This window comes from Microcebus murinus, chromosome 24, assembly GCF_040939455.1.
Source record: "Microcebus murinus isolate Inina chromosome 24, M.murinus_Inina_mat1.0, whole genome shotgun sequence".
Taxonomy (NCBI): Eukaryota; Metazoa; Chordata; class Mammalia; order Primates; family Cheirogaleidae; genus Microcebus; species Microcebus murinus.
In genome coordinates this window covers 19,525,770-19,542,883 of record NC_134127.1, presented here as the reverse complement: position 1 = coordinate 19,542,883, position 17,114 = coordinate 19,525,770, and the positions used below count along the sequence as shown (strand labels likewise).

At 34.9% G+C, this 17,114-nt stretch overlaps 1 protein-coding gene and 1 pseudogene across 5 annotated transcripts in view; both read right to left on the bottom strand.

Moving 5' to 3' along the window:
• The window catches only part of PPP3CC (protein phosphatase 3 catalytic subunit gamma), a 73,052-nt gene that overhangs the window by 24,482 nt on the left and 31,456 nt on the right, over window positions 1–17,114 (bottom strand). For all 5 annotated transcript variants that reach the window (XM_012739309.2, XM_012739312.2, XM_012739310.2 and 2 more), the window contains exons 5-8: window positions 8,412–8,557; window positions 6,234–6,373; window positions 2,864–2,941; window positions 2,683–2,777 (exon numbers count right to left, since the gene is read on the bottom strand). In XM_012739309.2, coding sequence (XP_012594763.1) covers window positions 2,683–2,777; window positions 2,864–2,941; window positions 6,234–6,373; window positions 8,412–8,557 — 459 coding nt within the window. The remainder of the gene's footprint in view (window positions 1–2,682; window positions 2,778–2,863; window positions 2,942–6,233; window positions 6,374–8,411; window positions 8,558–17,114) is intronic.
• On the bottom strand, window positions 9,593–17,110 carry LOC105857155 (small ribosomal subunit protein eS27-like pseudogene; annotated as a pseudogene).

The window sequence follows — 17,114 nt, the reverse complement described above, 5'->3', positions numbered from 1 at the left end:
AAGAGTTTTAAAAAACTGCTTTTGGGTATGTTCCCAGTGGACAGAAAAAAATAGGAATAAGAATCTTTTAAAATCATGACTTAAGGGTCTTTCATATAACCAGTGGAACTAAGAAATGTCTATAGGTACCAATAAGTCTAAAGAATATGAAAGAAAGAAAAGCAACAGTATAAAGAGAAGAAGAAAAAGGATGATAGAGTTCCCTTTTTCAAGAAAAGAGGTACTTGTATGGAAAGTAATTGAGTACCACCAGGGATTGTTTCAGATGCCACATTTCCTGACTTTTTCCTAAAAAAAAAAAAAAAAAAAAGAAATGTTTAAGAAACTACCAAGGGAAATAAGATTATTTGGAAGTCAAGCCTCCAATCATATCAAAGCTGACAGAAAACTCAGAATGGACTGTGAATTTAAAAGTTTGCTAAAGGGGGAGGGGGGCGGGTATATACATACATAATGAGTGAGATGTGCACCATCTAGGGGATGGTCATGATGGAGACTCAGACTTTTGGGGGGAGGGGGGGAAATGGGCATTTATTGAAAACTTAAAATCTGTACCCCCATAATATGTCAAAAAAAAAAAAGTTTGCTAAAGGAATAATCAAGAACAAAACCAGATCAGAAGGGACACAGATTGAGCTGGCATTAGCAAGCTGTACAGTGGCTGCTGATTTAGGTGGCATGTTTCAGCTCAGCACACTGATAAATCCATTGGGTGATCAATAGATACTCTTAATAATGAAGTTTAAAAAGGGAGTGAGAAGGGAAAGTCTTCATTACAAATATGAGGTCTAGGGCCACTAAGTGTCCTTAAAGATGCTTAACAACACAAGCAATGCATCCCATTGATAAGGGAGGAAACAAGAATAAAAGTAGGTTGCTAATATATTGGAAGTATTAGGAAAAAGGAAATAATGAATGAACTTGGGGAGAGCAGAGCACTGCAGTATAGCTAAGGCTCAGAGAAGAATGGTAAGAAGTAAAAAGAAAACAGCATAAGCCTAGGACAGAAAATAGTCAAAGAAATGTTTTTTGAAAATGGGTAAGTCACTGAAAGACACACTGAAATAACTAACCCAAATCAGAGTTAAATGAGATATGCCATTCCATAGCTTACTTTTAAGTAGAGTAAATATTAAGCACATTTTGGCTCTCTTCGAAACTTCTCTCCCCAACTACATATACAAGGTATGACTATAAAGTAATGAGACTTAAGAAACCACCCACTACAAACACACCAGACCTTTATATCAGATGAGTGTGGTCCTTTGACATTATCACATCAGGCACAGTAACAGTAAAATGTTATAGTATTATAGCAGTTTATACTTTGAACAATGCTTTAATATTCATTTTCACTATTCTAACATCTTTAACAATATAACAGGTATTTTAAAGATAAACTGAGGCTCAAAAAAGTTAAGCATCGTTTTAAATGTGATACCCTTAAAAGTGAAGGAGGACTGGACTAGGAACTCTGACTCCTTGCTTGGCATTATTTTCAACACAACTTGCTGCCTTACCATGCAATTAATCCAGAGATACTGCCATTACTCAAAACACTTTTGGAACTCCTCTTTTGGAAGTGCCTCCAGAGCCGTTGCATCAGCAACACGAGAAAAAACAGTCTCATTACCTTATAATCATACCTAGTTTCTGACCCCAAATGGTACCATCTAGCCTGATGACTCACCTTATCAGTCTTGACTCCGAATGACTTTTGGCTGTCCAAAAATCAAATCCACCCTCAAAGGACGAAGATTTCCCATCATTGAGGATACTCAAAAGAATGTGTCGCAGACTCTGAAGGCAGTGCCAAAAGAGGAGTTCCAAAAATGTTTTTGAGCAAGGACAGCATTGTTGGAATACGTGTATAACCTTCCAAAGTAACTACTTTGAAGGGACAATACTCATTTGGATATATTTGTTCTGGCATGTTTGTTTTAAAAGTCCTATTATTTTACAGTCATACTTTATAAAATAACAAAATAATTACACAGACATGAAGTTTTTAGTAGGATCACTGCCTTGACAGAAAACTTATGAATTATGAATCACAGAAGCTTTAAATTTTAAAAAATACTTTAACAGGATAAAGTCTTAGAAGAATTTCTGGAACAAAAGGCATGTGCATATCCAGGCCTCTTTTTTTATGTGGGAAACTGAGGTTTAGAAATATTATGTGACTTACCCAAAGTCACACTTTTAGTTTCTGGCAGGGCTTAGACAAAAATGAAAAATTTTTTCTGACTTTTTGTACACTATTCACTCTACCTATATTTCAAGAAGAGCAAAAATAGCTAAGTATTTGACAAACATTAAAATATCAATGGTCACATTTTTTTGAGGTACTGCTATAAACAAAATAAATTCACCAAAACCAATAGTTTATGCTAACTGTTCTAATGTGAACCTGAAGCAATTTTTTCCTCTTATACTTTGATTCAGTAGCACAAACCTGACCTATTATGATCATCATTTATGTTCACAAAAAACCCAATAATCCTTAGGATATGGAGACCAAGCAGCAGCATAAATTCTAAATGTCTTGGCCTTTGTTTCAATGAAGACCTCTTTTTTCTTATTTAAAATTTATATTTAAAAATAATACACACATACATATAATTAAACTGGAGCTCACATTTACTCACAAATTGAAACTCAAGTATTGCTGAACTCCATTACCTTTATTGTTATAGACATCTAGGTAATTGGGGGCTGAGAAAATTGTAATAAGCGATGGAAAGCCTGTTGTTTGGGTCTTCCTGTACATTCGATACCTGGAAGAGAGATGACAGCTCATCTGTCTTTATATCAAAGGTAAAGACTCTACAGTGATATTCAGTACAGTTTTAATATAACTTACCCGGCATCTTGGGCTTCATGGGCTCTGATAATTGATAATAAATTATTGTTCTGCAAAAATTCACAAACTGCAGGGTAACTGAAAAACAAAATTAGAACATATAAATTCAGAATTAAAATAATTATTTTGAATAGGAAGAAGGGGGAAAGCCAAGATGATATAATTTGATTTTGTTTCAAGATTACAGGTATTATACACCACTAGAATTTTATTAATATCTTAGTAATCATCATTCTGTGTTTCGATTTCACTAATATACCTCATTACAGATCAAACATGAAGATAACACTGTAATCCTAGCACTCTGGGAGGCCAAAGTGGGTGGATTGCTCAAGGTCAGGAGTTCAAAACCAGCCTGAGCGAGACCCCATCTCTACTATAAAAAAATAGAAAGAAATTAATTGGCCAACTAACATATATATATATATAAAAAAAATTAGCTGGGCATGGTGGAGCATGCCTGTAGTCCCAGCTACTCGGGAGGCTGAGACTGGAGGATTGCTTGAGCCCAGGAGTTTGAGGTTGCTGTGAGCTAGGCTGACGCCATGGCACTCACTCTAGCCTGGGCAACAAAGAGAGACTCTGTCTCAAAAAAACCCACAAAAAACAAAACAAAAAAACCCATGAAGATAACAGATAATACGAAAATAGAAAGTGCTTTCCCATTTAAAATTTTTTTGTCTTAACTCAAAACAATACAAAACTTTTCTTAGTGCCGTGACATAAAAAAGTATGATAGTAATGTGTGTCTGTGTGTATGTATAGCAGGTGCTAAAAGCTGAACACATAATTTTCTTCAACCATCAACTATCAAATTGTTAGAAAAGTAAAAGAATCTGCTTCCCAGGTAAACTATTAGAAATAATAAGCACACAAATTCAGTAATGTTACAGGATATAAAATCAACGTACAAAAATCAGTATATCTTATAACTTTGACTTAAACAGTATGAAAGCAAATTATGGAACCAAAACATTTGTAATCCATAATATTCTGAAATAAAAAATAAATTAAAAAAAGGAAATTAAGAACATAATCTCATTTGTAATAGCAACAAAAAGAATAAAATACATACAAATTAAACTTAACCAAGGAGGTGAAAGACTGAAAATTATAAAGCCTTGATGGAGGAAAAGACACCAATAAATAGAAAGACATCCCATGTTGACGGATTAGAAGAATACTGTAAAAATGTTCATACTATCCAATGTGATCTACAGATTCAATTCAATCCCTATCAAAATCTCAATGTCATTCTTTATAGAAATAGAAAAAAAAAATCCTAAAATTCATATGGAACTATAAGACCCCAAATAGCCAAAGCAATCTTCAGCAGGAAGAACAAAGCTGGAGGCATCATCATACTTCCTGATTTCAAAATATATTACAAAGCAACAATAATCAAAACAGTACAGTTCTTGCAAAAAACCAGATACCTAGCCAATGGAACAGAATAGAGGGCCCACAACTAAATCCACATATTTACAGTTAATTGATCTTCAACAAGGGTGTCAAGAACACACAATGAGGAAAGGATATTCTCTTCAATGAACGGTACTGAGAAAACTGTATATCCACATGTACAAGAATGAAACTGGACCATTTTTACACCTTATACAAAAATCAACTCAAATGGATTGAAGACTTAAATGTAAGACCTAAAACTTTAAAATAACTAGAAGAAAATGTAGGGAAAATCTTTCTTTCTCTTTTTTTCTTTGAGACAGGGTCTCTCTCTATTGCCCAGACTAGAGTGCAATGACACACCATAGCTCACTGCAACCTCAAACTGCTGGGCTCAAGCGATCCTCCTGTTTCAGCCTCCTGAGCAGTGGGGACTACAGGTGTGCATCACCATGCCCAGCTAATTTTTAAATTTTTTGTAGAGACAGCTATGTTGTTCAGGCTGGTCTCGAACTCCTGGCCTCAACTATCCTCCTACCTTGTTTCAGATGTGTTTCTGTGTAAAGATACTTTATTTAATAAATACTATTGATTCACTAACAATGAATTCCTGGCCAACAACACCATAACTCATGCCTGAACAAAGCTTATACCTGATACTCTCATATTATCTCTGTAAGGTTTGCCTTCTTGTGCTTAAGAACCCTAGACAACATTTCAGCACTATGCTTGGGAGCCATTTTAAACAGTGAAATCACTAACAAAAAGCAGAAAAACATGAAAAATGTTGCACTAAATAAACCACAAAAAGAATAACTATATTATAATATGAGAGCTGAAAAGAAGGCAGAGCATCACTTTGTTCAACTTCAGCTGGGAACAATGTGTGTGGCAAAACTCAAATTTTTTGTCAACTATGCACAATGTGTGTCCAAGAATGATTGTGAAAGCTCTGTAAGTATTGACATGGGGGTTACAAATAAATCTTAGTAAGGAGGGGAACTCACATACAAAGTCTGCTAATACTAAGAATCAACTGTATATCCACAGGATTAAGTTTTAGAAGTAGAATTTCTGGATCAAAGGCCATGTGTGTTTATAATTGAGAGATATTGCCAAGTTGGTATCCACAGAAATTACACCAACTTACATTCTGCCAACAATAAATAAGTATTATGCTCTTTATTTTAAGCAATATAAAAAGAAACAAAAGTTAAATGATTTCATCATATTAGTCACTGGAAAAGTTGGCACGGAGAAATGAAAAAAGTTTAGAAGAATGCTAAAACTAATGGCAAAATTATGCTTCTTGTGTGTATTTTTCTTTAGTGAATGCATTATCTTAGTCAATTCACAGAGATTTAGGGGGACTAAATATATGTATTTTTGTCACAATAAAATATCGGGATTAAAAACAATTTAGGTTTCAAACTTCCCTATATCTTCCTATTTTTGAGTATCAAATCACAATGAAAGCTCACATGTGAGATTTAAAACAACAGCCAACTTCCAGGAAATGTACTCAACTTAGTTCACAATGTCCTGTTCTTTTTATATCTTTGTCTACACCAGCAGTTCCAAAAGCTGGAGAGCTTTTTAAAACATAACAGGATTCCCCTGTCTCAGTCCTAGTGAATCAGAATCTCTGGGGAAAGAGCCAAGAAAACTTTATTTTTACGAAGTGTATAGATGATGTTTATGAACAAATAATCTAGATCATGTAGGATCAGACAACAATATCAAAGGATTACCAGGTATCCAATCATGTTTGGTTATACTTCTTAGGGCATAATAACTAAGAAAATATTAAACAAACAAACAAACAAGAGTTTTCTGCCTTCTATTAATCAAAAAATTAAACAAAAGTATCTATACATGTTCGAGATAGAAGGTTCTTAAAAATAACCTGATGAAATAAATGTATTACAGTTTCCTTTTGTAATTTCTGTTTCAAGGATTAACTTACCTGTAAAAATAAGAGCACCCTCGGACAGTGTTGTGGGTGTAGTGCTCCAAGGTCTTTTCGCTGCCATAATCCTCTGAGGGATCAGACCAAAGCAGGTCACACAATGGCCCGAAGGCAGGAGGTTCAATAAACCTGTCTAACTAGAAGATACACAAAAGTCAAAAGAAAAAAAAATCAGGTAAGTAAAAGGGCTTTTGGAAAATAGTATGTGTCAAAGAAAAACAAAACCGCTTTGCATCCACAAGAATCTATTAAGAGAGAAGGCAGTAAGTCCCTAAAGGATTTTCCTAAAAGGAATATTTAACAAATTTCAATTCACAATTTTTATTATTTTTCTGTAATAAATTTTTATAAATATTCTTTTCATCTAACTATACTGTAGAAAAGGACCCACTTACATCCTAATCTTAAAGCAATAATTTAATTTGAATGTGAAATCAATCACTATAGAGATATAGTATTTCAGAAAGACTATGCAAAGTTAATTTCAATTATATAGATAAGTCAATGTCACCATGAGAACAGGAAGGTTTTATAATGGTTCTGCTGTTCCTTGTTTACCTCATTCCAGTGGAGATTTCTTCATTTTAAAGAATGCTAATTTTATTTTGTAAGGACATTTATCCTTTCCATTCTAGGCAACGGAGGCATTTCAATATAAGTTATTAACTTAAGCTTTTAGTCACTGCTGCTTTAGTTAAAAGCAAGAAAACAAAAAGAAAACAAGTAGCTAGAATAGCTCAGTGCCAAGAACAGAGCTTCTACTGAGTGAAAGAGGAGCTTTTTATTAATACAATTGGTTCAGAATAATAAAATTTAAAATTTACTATGTAAAAGAGAAATCCTGGTTATTTTCAAGACAATAAAGAGAAAAGTCAGTGCATATAGGTACACCTTCTTACCCTGAGGAGACTGACTTTAATTCAGAGAGAACAGTTTTATGAATAGGAAAATCTTTAGTTTTCAGTGCCTATAAGAGAGAGGTAAGAGAATACAAAGGTAGAGAAGAGAAGATGGTCATGTAGAATAACACAAGTGAAAAAAGACTAGTCATCTTTTTTCAATAATGAAGATACAGAATCTTGGAAATAATAATCACCATGTAAGGAAAGTGATTAAACTATATCATCTAAAATGTTAAAGTTAATACAATTCAGAGCTGGCAGAGTGCTCAGAGCATCCATTCCAACTTCCTCATTTCATAGAGAAGAAGATGCAACTAAGTAATTTGGTCAAAGTCACACAATTAATGGCAGGACTGGGATTAGAACCCTGATTTCTTTCCTTTCACACTGTGACACAATTTAAAGTTTCAGGGCTATACTCTAAGAATGTTATGTTTCTAGTTGGTAAAAGCACAGATTTCACAGAAAATTTCTGGTAGGTATGTACCAAAATGTTAACAGTAGTTATCTTGCAATGATGAATTCATAGGTAATTTCCTTTTTTTTTTTGAGACAAAGTCTCGCATTGTCACCCTGGCTAGAGTGCAGTGGTGTCATCATAGCTCACTGCAACCTCAAACTCCTGGGTTCAAGCGATTCTCCTGCCTCAGCCTCCTGAGTAGCTGACATTACAGGCCTATGCTACCATACCTGGCTAATTTTTCTATTTTTAGTAGAGACAGGATCTCACTCTTACTCAGGCTGATCTCCAACTCCTGAGCTCAATCAAGCAAGCCTCCCACCTCAGTCTCCCAAAGTGCTAGGATTACACACACGAACCACCATGCCCAGTCTAATTTCCATTTTCTTACTTTTTTTATTAAAAAAAATTTTTTTAGAGACAGGGTCTCACTCTGTTGACCAGGCTGGAGTGCAGTGGCCCATCATAGCTCACTGTAACCTCAAACTCCTGAGCTCAGCAATCCTCCTCCCTCAGTCTCCTGAGTATCCAAGACTACAGATATGCAAAACCACACCTGGCTAATTTTTAAATATTTTTAGAGACAGGGTCTCACTAAGTTGTCCAGGCTGATCTCGAACTCCTGGCCTCAAGCAATCCTCCCACCTCCACCTCCCAAACTGCTAAGATTACAGGCTTAACTCACTGCACCTGGCTCATTTTCTTACATTTGATTATTTGTATTTTAAAAATTCGGCTAAAGATGTATTGGTTGACAGCAATAAAAAACAAATTTTAAAAATAAATCCTATGAAAATAAAAAAAATTACTTACTCTCCTAATGTCATCTAAACTAGTAATTTCAGGTGACATTCCTCCATGTACACAGAGAAACTGCTGGTTTAAGAGGGCAGCAAGAGGAAGACAGTCAAATGTATCCATACACGCATCATACACCTGTTCAGAATATTTGATTCGACCTACAAAAAAAGGAAAAACAGTCAAAGGAAGAAAAGCTAAAATGTTATCATATGACACTATTTCAAAACCATTTATTTGACACAAATTTGAAAACAATCATCTTTATAAAAATATTTTGGAAAAGTTTGGATAAAGCGTTAACAAAATCTCTCTCCTTCTCTTAAAGACAAGTGTGGCCTTGGATTTTCTAGCCCTGCTGCCCTGGAAACTGGATAAGATGACTGTCAGCTGTGTGATTAGGCAAAATTACCCAATTACCTGGTAGGAAGCTCTAGCTTTGGGCTCCTCTGAGGGCAGTGACTCATAACTGCTTATGTCCCTGCATAGTCTGAAAGCTATGCCAAAAAGATTTTACAAAACATATTGACACTTGTGATGCATGAGGCTTCTAAGCCAGAATGGCTCTCTAATCTGTCCAACATGGATATATATATATTGTTTCTTTGCACATAAGCTGTGACTTGGGACATGGAGGCAGCCTCTGGACTGCTGTATGTGCTTCTGTGAGGATTACTTCAGTGATTAGGAATGCCTGCTGCTGCCCTTCCTGACCTGTATCTTCCTGCTAACTACACAGATGCCAATTATGGTCCATGGTAGTCTTCTGAGTCTGAATTTTTATTGGGTCTTAAACGATCCTCTGAGATCTTATATATCTTGAAGATATATAAGTGGAAACTAGAGTTTTAAGAGACATCAATAAAGGCCGGGCGCTGTGGCTCACGCCTGTAATCCTAGCTCTTGGGAGGCCGAGGCGGGCGGATTGCTCAAGGTCAGGAGTTCAAAACCAGCCTGAGCGAGACCCCGTCTCTACTATAAATAGAAACAAATTAATTGGCCAACTGATATATATATATAAAATTAGCCGGGCATGGTGGCGCATGCCTGTAGTCCCAGCTACCCGGGAGGCTGAGGCAGAAGGATCACTCGAGCCCAGGAGTTTGAGGTTGCTGTGAGCTAGGCTGACGCCACGGCACTCACTCTAGCCTGGGCAACAAAGCGAGACTCTGTCTCAAAAAAAAAAAAAAAAGAGACATCAATAAAATGTCAATATTACCTTTTTGCTCATGATTTTTAAGGTCTGTAAGCAAATTATGCTTACATATGCTAACTTTATTATGAGCTCAAGGTTAACAAGAGCCATGTCTTATGTAGTATCTTCTTACGGTTACATCCCTACATCCTGCTTTGCATTGAAACACTATACATTTTGGCTATTTCAAAAGTAGATCCAGTATCGGCTATAAAGTCTGTTGGAAGCAAAAAATGAAAACCCTAGGACCAGAGTTCCCTGTTGCCAATGTCAATAAGTAATTCCTTTAAGAGTCCTAAGCTTGAATATAGGTGGAAATTTAAATTACGTATTAATCATGCTCCATAACATCCTACATTAGTAGAAATGCCTTTCAGTCCTAAGCATGACTCAAAAGAAGCCCTTAGCTTACCTCCAAAAAGGATGCCAACTATGGAGAAAGAAGGCAAGTAAAATAATGTATTATGCCATGTTGCAAATTAAAACAGGAGGTCAAAAATCAAATTAAGCCAAAAGAAGTTCATGTTATATTAATATGTAACTAAAATAAGTTACAAAATGTTAAGGAGTTCATGTTGTATTAATATGTGATTTAAATAGGTTACCTTTAATTTTCTGAGATATTAGACTGAAGATGGTATCTATATTATTCTTTAGTTTAGCTGTATTATCTTCATTTTCTATGATGATTATGTAATCTTTGTATTATAGTATTATATTACTCTTATATTTTATTTTTTATTATATATATATTTTTTTGAGATAGGGTCTCACTCTGTCACCCTTCAAGTGACAAAGTGCAGAGTGCAGTGGTGTCACTGTAACCTCAAACTCCTGGGCTCAAGTGATCCTCCTGCCTCAGCCTCCTGAGTAGCTGGGACTACTCAGGAGTTGTGCAACACCATGCCCAGGTAATTTTTCTATTTTTTGTAGAGATAAGGTCTGGCTCTTGTTCAAGCTGGTCTTGAACTCCTGGCCTCAAACAATCCTCCTGGCTTAGCTAGTGCTAAGCTTACAGGCATGATCCACCATGCCTGGCCTATATTACCCTTACTATTGAAATTTGTTGAAGGCATATAAGTAAGCTAAGCATTTACATAGCATTGTGGTCAAGAGAATGGAGTCTGGAACCTGACTGCCACTGACTAGCTCTGGGGCTTTGGATAAATTTCTTAACTGTCTGTGCCTTGGTTTCTTTGTCTATAAAATGGGCCTAATAATAACAGCTACCTACAATTCAGGATTGCTGTGAGGATTAAATGAATTCATATATGTAAAATGTGTTGAATGTTGTCTGGCACATAGTAGGTATAATGTAACCATTAACTGATAAAATGATTTAATCCTTACAGAAACTGTAAGAAGTGAGTACTATTATTATCTTTGCTTCAAAGCTGAGGAAACTGGGCTTACTTGCCTAAAGTTGCAAGCCAGTAAGTGGCAGAACTAGAACTAAAATATGTTCATCCTCTTAACCACCCTCCAGTACTCCTCTAAATCATTGTTTTTAAATAAGATATTTAATAGGAGAATCTAAATGGCCAAATATATAATTCCCAGAGGTTAAATTAGGTGATTCAAGTGCTTTATATTCATGACAAATTTTTAAATTACCTATACTAGAAGGACCTTATCACAGGTAGTTGAGGTCAAGAGAATTCTACATAGACTCCTATCTTTTAGCCTCCCCACATAGTTTACTTTTCCACAACTTATTACTCTTTGTCCAACTCAGTATGTATGTTCCAACTCTGAGTCTTTGTGTCTTCATTTCCTTATATGGGCTGTGGTGTCATGCAGAATACACATTAAATTTGTATGCTGTTCTCCTATTAATCTGTCTTATGTCAATTTAATTCTCAAGCCCAGCTGAAAAACCCTAAGAGGGTGAAGGTCAAATTTTGCCTCTCCTATAAAAGCTTTGTAATTTTTTTTTTAAATATCTACATAGTAGTTCACTAATGGATATACCACAATCTCACCAGAGCAATCTTTTGCTATTCTAAATAATGCTGCAATGAACAATGAAAAACAGTAGTTATTTTTTTAGAAGTCAACTTGTCATAACAATACTGTTTTCATTAGTAAAATTACAGGAGTTTTTGGAACTTGTCAGTAGTTTTGTCAGTTTTTGGAACTTAAAACTTGTCAGCTGTTTTAACTACATATCAAAAACATGGCTCATAGAAATACAAAATTTCCTTACTGTAGAAACTTGGCCCTAGAACTACGAGGTGAAATCATAAACACACTAGGTTTCTTGCTTTGCAAGTATATACCAAAAAATATTTTGCAAAAGTAAATGTCAAAAATTAACTGTAAGACAAAGATAAATGTGTGAGGTGATGGATATCCCAATTATCCTAATTTGATCATTACACACTGTATATATGTATCAAAATATCACATGTACTCAAAAAATATGTACAACTATTACATACCAATCTTTTTAAAAAAGGAAAAAAGTTAACTGTTATACTTTGCTACCCAAATTATCTCTGGATTTGAATGAATAAAGGAATATTAAAAAAATAAAAATCTAATCTTTAATTGCATTATAAAGCAATTAAAGAATTGATATGAGAAAAGAAAAGCCTCCAACCCACTTCATCCCCCTACAAAAAAGACATTAACAATATTACAATTGCACAATCTAGAACTAAGCATCACTTAGCAGTAATTATAACATACTAATTTCTTTTTTTTTTTTTTTTGAGACAGGGTCTCACTCTGTTGCCCTGGCTAGAGTGTATAAAGTGCTAATTCTAAAAGTCATGGTGGCCCTTTAAAAGACAGATCAGCTTATCAGTAAAAACAGCTATGCAAAATATAGCATACATGCTCTTTCCTTATACAGGAAAATTTTAAATTTGTACTTGAATTTGTGTGCATGTTCCAAGATTTATTTACATTCAGATGTAGCCTTAGAATGAAACAGAAGGAGTATCTTGGTAGATAGAAAAAAAGGAAAGCAACCAGGTGTAACTGCTATTAAAGCCTGTGAAAAGCAAATAAAACCTGAGATAAGAAATTCTGTGCAAAATAAGACACTTAAAATGTTTCCCAAACCTATTGTTCCATTTTCTAAAAATAGTCTGAACCAATTATACCTGTCAAAAAAAAAAACAAGTCTGACAAAACAGGAAGAATTAAATAAAATGTCACCTAAAAAAAATCCCTGATACTTAATTCAAAACAGAGGTATCCACAGCCAGCTTTCTTCATTACTTATCTACTACTAAATAATAAAAATAGCTGACTTTTATCAAGTATTATATTCCAGGGCCTTTATTAACTGCTATACATGCATTATTTAATTTTTCCAGGTGAGCCAGGTGTCATGGCTTGTGCCTGTAGTCCTGGCTACTTGGGAGGCTGAGGTAGATTGCTTGAGGCCAGGAGTTTGAAGCCAGCCTGGGTGATATAGCGAGACCTCATCTCCAAAAAAAGAAAAACAAAACAAAATAAAGCAATAGAGGTGTTGAACAATACCCCAATATTTGATTTACAAAGACAGTGTAAAATGTTTCAAATTTTTAAAGTATTTGGTGAAGTGATTTCCAAATGACAAAGAGTAGAAACTTTCCAAAGACCTTGGAGCAGTCATGCTTAACCAGCAGCATGCTGCAGAATTACTTGGGGTGTTTTAAAAAGCTTTTTAAATGTTTGGGCCCCAATGGGGTAATTTTTAAATTAGCAGTTTGAAAAAAATAAAATAATTATAAAAGTAATACATAGTAGTGGTGAAAAATGATTCAAAGAGTATTAGAATGGATATAAAATTATAACTATAAGTCCTTCTGACCCAAATCCCCAGACATAATCACTGTTAACAACTTCTTCTGTGTGTTACATATATTTTACAAAGGAGATAAGAGTATACATGCTCTGCAAATTGATTCTCTCATCTAATAATATATCTGAGCATCACTTCATATTAGTACATATAAATCTAACTTGGTCTTTCAATAGCTTCCTAGTATTTTTAAAAAATGTATTATCATTTATTTAATCAACCCGTATTGACACTTAGATTATCTTTTTCTCTTATTATTACAATTAACACTGTAATGACCATCCTTAAATGTCCATATCTTACTGCCTTTTTGTGAGTTTATTTGTGTGGTAGGCAGATTTGGAAGTGATGTGCAATGATCTACATCTTTGTATAATCTTTTTTTTTTTTAAAACATCTTTGTATAATCTACTCCCCTTTGAGTGGATGGAAATTGTGAATATGATGAGACTCTTTGGCAAAAGGGAGAGTATCCTGAGTGGGCCTAACCTAATCAGCTGAGGGTCAAAGCTCAGGATTTTCTATGGCTGGCTGATCACAGAAGTCAGAGATATACATCCAGGCAGGCCTGGAACAAAGCAAACATCCATCCTGGGAACTACCTATGGGGGCCACGCATCAACGAACTGCGAGCAGTCTCTAGAAGCTGAGAGTGGTCCTCGGTCCATAGCTAGCAGGAAAATAGGAACCTTAATCCTACAGTTAGAAGAACTGCCAACAACTAGTGACCTTGGAAAAAGACCCAAAGCCCCAGATGAGAACTGTAGCCCTAGCAACACCTTGATTTCAGCTCAGTGATACCTTAAGCATAGAACCCAGCCATGCTGTGGCTGGACTACTGACCTATAACTGTGAGATAATAAATGTGTTCTTTTAACCCATTAAATTTGTGACAATTTGTCATGTAGCATTAAAAAGTAATACATGATACATTTCTACAAGTCAAATTGCTAGATCAAGGTGATACATGCTTAAAATTTTCAAAGATATTGAAAATTGCTCTTCAAATACTTCAAATCAATTTAAACACCCACCAAAAGTAGATCTTATTTTTTAAAAAAATTTCCTGGCAATTATATATGATTTAAAGTGTTTATTCCATGCTGGGTGCAGTGGCTCACGTCTGTAATCCTAGCACTCTGGGAGGCCAAGGCAGGTGAATCGCTCAAGGTCAGGAGTTCGAAACTAGCCTGAGCAAGACTGAGACCCCATCTCTATTAAAAAAATAGAAAGAAATTAATTGGCCAAATAAAAAAAATACATAGAAAAAAATTAGCCAGGCATGGTGGTACATGCCTGTAGCCCCAGCTACTCAGGAGGCTGAGGCAGAAGGATTGCTTGAGTCCAGGAGTTTGAGGTTGCTGTGAGCTAGGATGACGTCACGACACTCTAACCTGGGCAACAGAGTGAGACTCTGTCTCAAAAATAAATAAATAAATAAATAAATAGTTTACTCCAGTAAGTCCCCAAGGGTTGGAATGATCTGTTTCTTGCCCACTTATAGCTGTCTTTTCTGGCAGAGGGATTTTTTGAGTATTCATACTCACATTTTTAACAACAATAACTTTTCCTTTCAGGTTCTACTAGGAGGGAGGCTGTCTTTACAACTCCCATCTCCAATGTAGGAAGTTATTGGTAGCAAGAATTAATATGAGCATATGAAACACTATCAAATTGTGATCTACCTATCAGTAAAGGCATTGGATGTTTGGGTGCTTGGATAAACTCTGAGTCTATGAAAACAAATTTAAGTGTTTTTAACTTTGAATACTCTTTTGGGAATAAAACTTTATATATTTTATAATATACCTCTCCATGATAGCACTCTAAAGAAAAATCTGAATGGGATACAAAGTAAAACCATGATCAAAATATCAACTATATGGACACAAGTATTTTTATATATTCAGGACTATTTGGGGAAAAGGGTAGATGGTAGAGACAGATGGAAGCCAAGAGATTCAGTTTAACTTCCTTATTTTATAAAGAATTTGCTAACATTTAGAAATCAAAACAAATATAATTTTGCTTTTGTTTATTTCAGTAGTTTCCTTTTATTATAAAAGTATAAAATTCCTTGGAGAATGAACTGATATATATTCTTTTTGGAGGGCAATGTAGAATATATATCACAAGTCTTTAAAATGTGCATGCCATTTAACCTTTTTTGAGAGTTTGTTCCAAAGGTACAAATAATAGATGCTCACTCAATCAAATTAATTCAACCAATGTTCATTAAGCATCTCCTAGTTGTTGTTTTAGGTGCTGGGAAAACATGAGTGAACAAAACATGAGTGACCATGTCCCTGCTGTCATGGAGCTTACAATCTAGTGGGAGAAAAAGACAGTAAAAAAATAAATATATAAAAATCTCAGGTATTGATAAATACTATGAAAAAAAAGCACAATATGAAGGTAAAAATGATGAGATTTCAATTTAGAAAAGCAACTAGACAAGAAAATCTCTGAAGAAATGGCATGAATGAAGTAGAATGTATGCCTTATGAGCAGATAGCTACCTGAGAATAGAAGAAATAAATGCAGAAGCCCGATCTCCCAGACATCCCCAACATCGTCACCACCACACTGAATGTTAATTAACAGCTAAAAGAAATCTATGTTTGTTGTTTATTTAATAAGAATGCGCTTAGTGGGATCATATCCCATTCATCTTGATTCAGGGTTCCTTTAGTGCTGCTTTCTTATGCAGGAATACCCTTCTATAAGTCTTGCCTTTCCTCCTGTGGGCTGGCAGAGGACAGCAGAGCTGCCAAGACACAAAAGCACCGCCTGTGTGTGGTTAAAGGCCATGGCAATTTTATAGCATCCTGGGCATTTCACATTTCCTGAAGTAGGAACTGGGGCTCGGCACCTTGGTGCTTCTTGTGTTTCCTGTTCTCCTCTCCCAGAGAGGGATAAAGGAGATCCTTGGTGAGAGGCATGTTCTGGTGAGAAGGGTGTCTTCACTGGAAAAAATGTGTTTTTTGAGATGGGGTCCTACTATGTTGCCCAGGCTGATCTGGAACTCTCAGGCTCAAGCGATCCTCCTGCCTCAACTGCCTGAGTATATTGTTTATTTTTTAAATCAACTAGTAATATTTTGACTTTCAAAATAATTCTACCTTTATGTTTACCTTTTTTTTTTTACTATTACAGTAGTATTTACAGTTAGAAGCAATGTAAATGTCCTATAGTTGTTATTCAGTTGCATATATACAAAATAGAGCATTCATAACCTGGAATACTTAAAAAAACATCAAAATAACATTTAAAAATCATGTTTTCAAAAATTTTAATGATATGGAAAAATGCTATTGTAAGGACAATTTATTAGTTATATGAGCTCAATTTTATTTTAAAAATATATACAGATATATACATTTGAACTATTTTATAATTGGTTTTATATATACAGAAAAAAGAATGGAAGACTGTATCTCAAATAGTGAGATAACAGTGATTATCTTTAAGTGGTTTGATTATGGACAATTTTTATCTTCTTTGGACTTCTGTTTTCTAAATATCCCAAATTTATTACTTTACAATTAAGGAGGAAACTCAAAAAGTTATTTTCAAAATAAAGGTCTTATAAGGTGGAATCTTAGTTCTTGGGGAGGGGGAGATAGGAAGTATTTGAGTTCCACTAGTTTCTTTTTTCTTTATATTTGATTCACTTTAGGACAGGCTTTAAAGGGTAACTAAAAAGGTTCTAGAGAAGTGATTATAC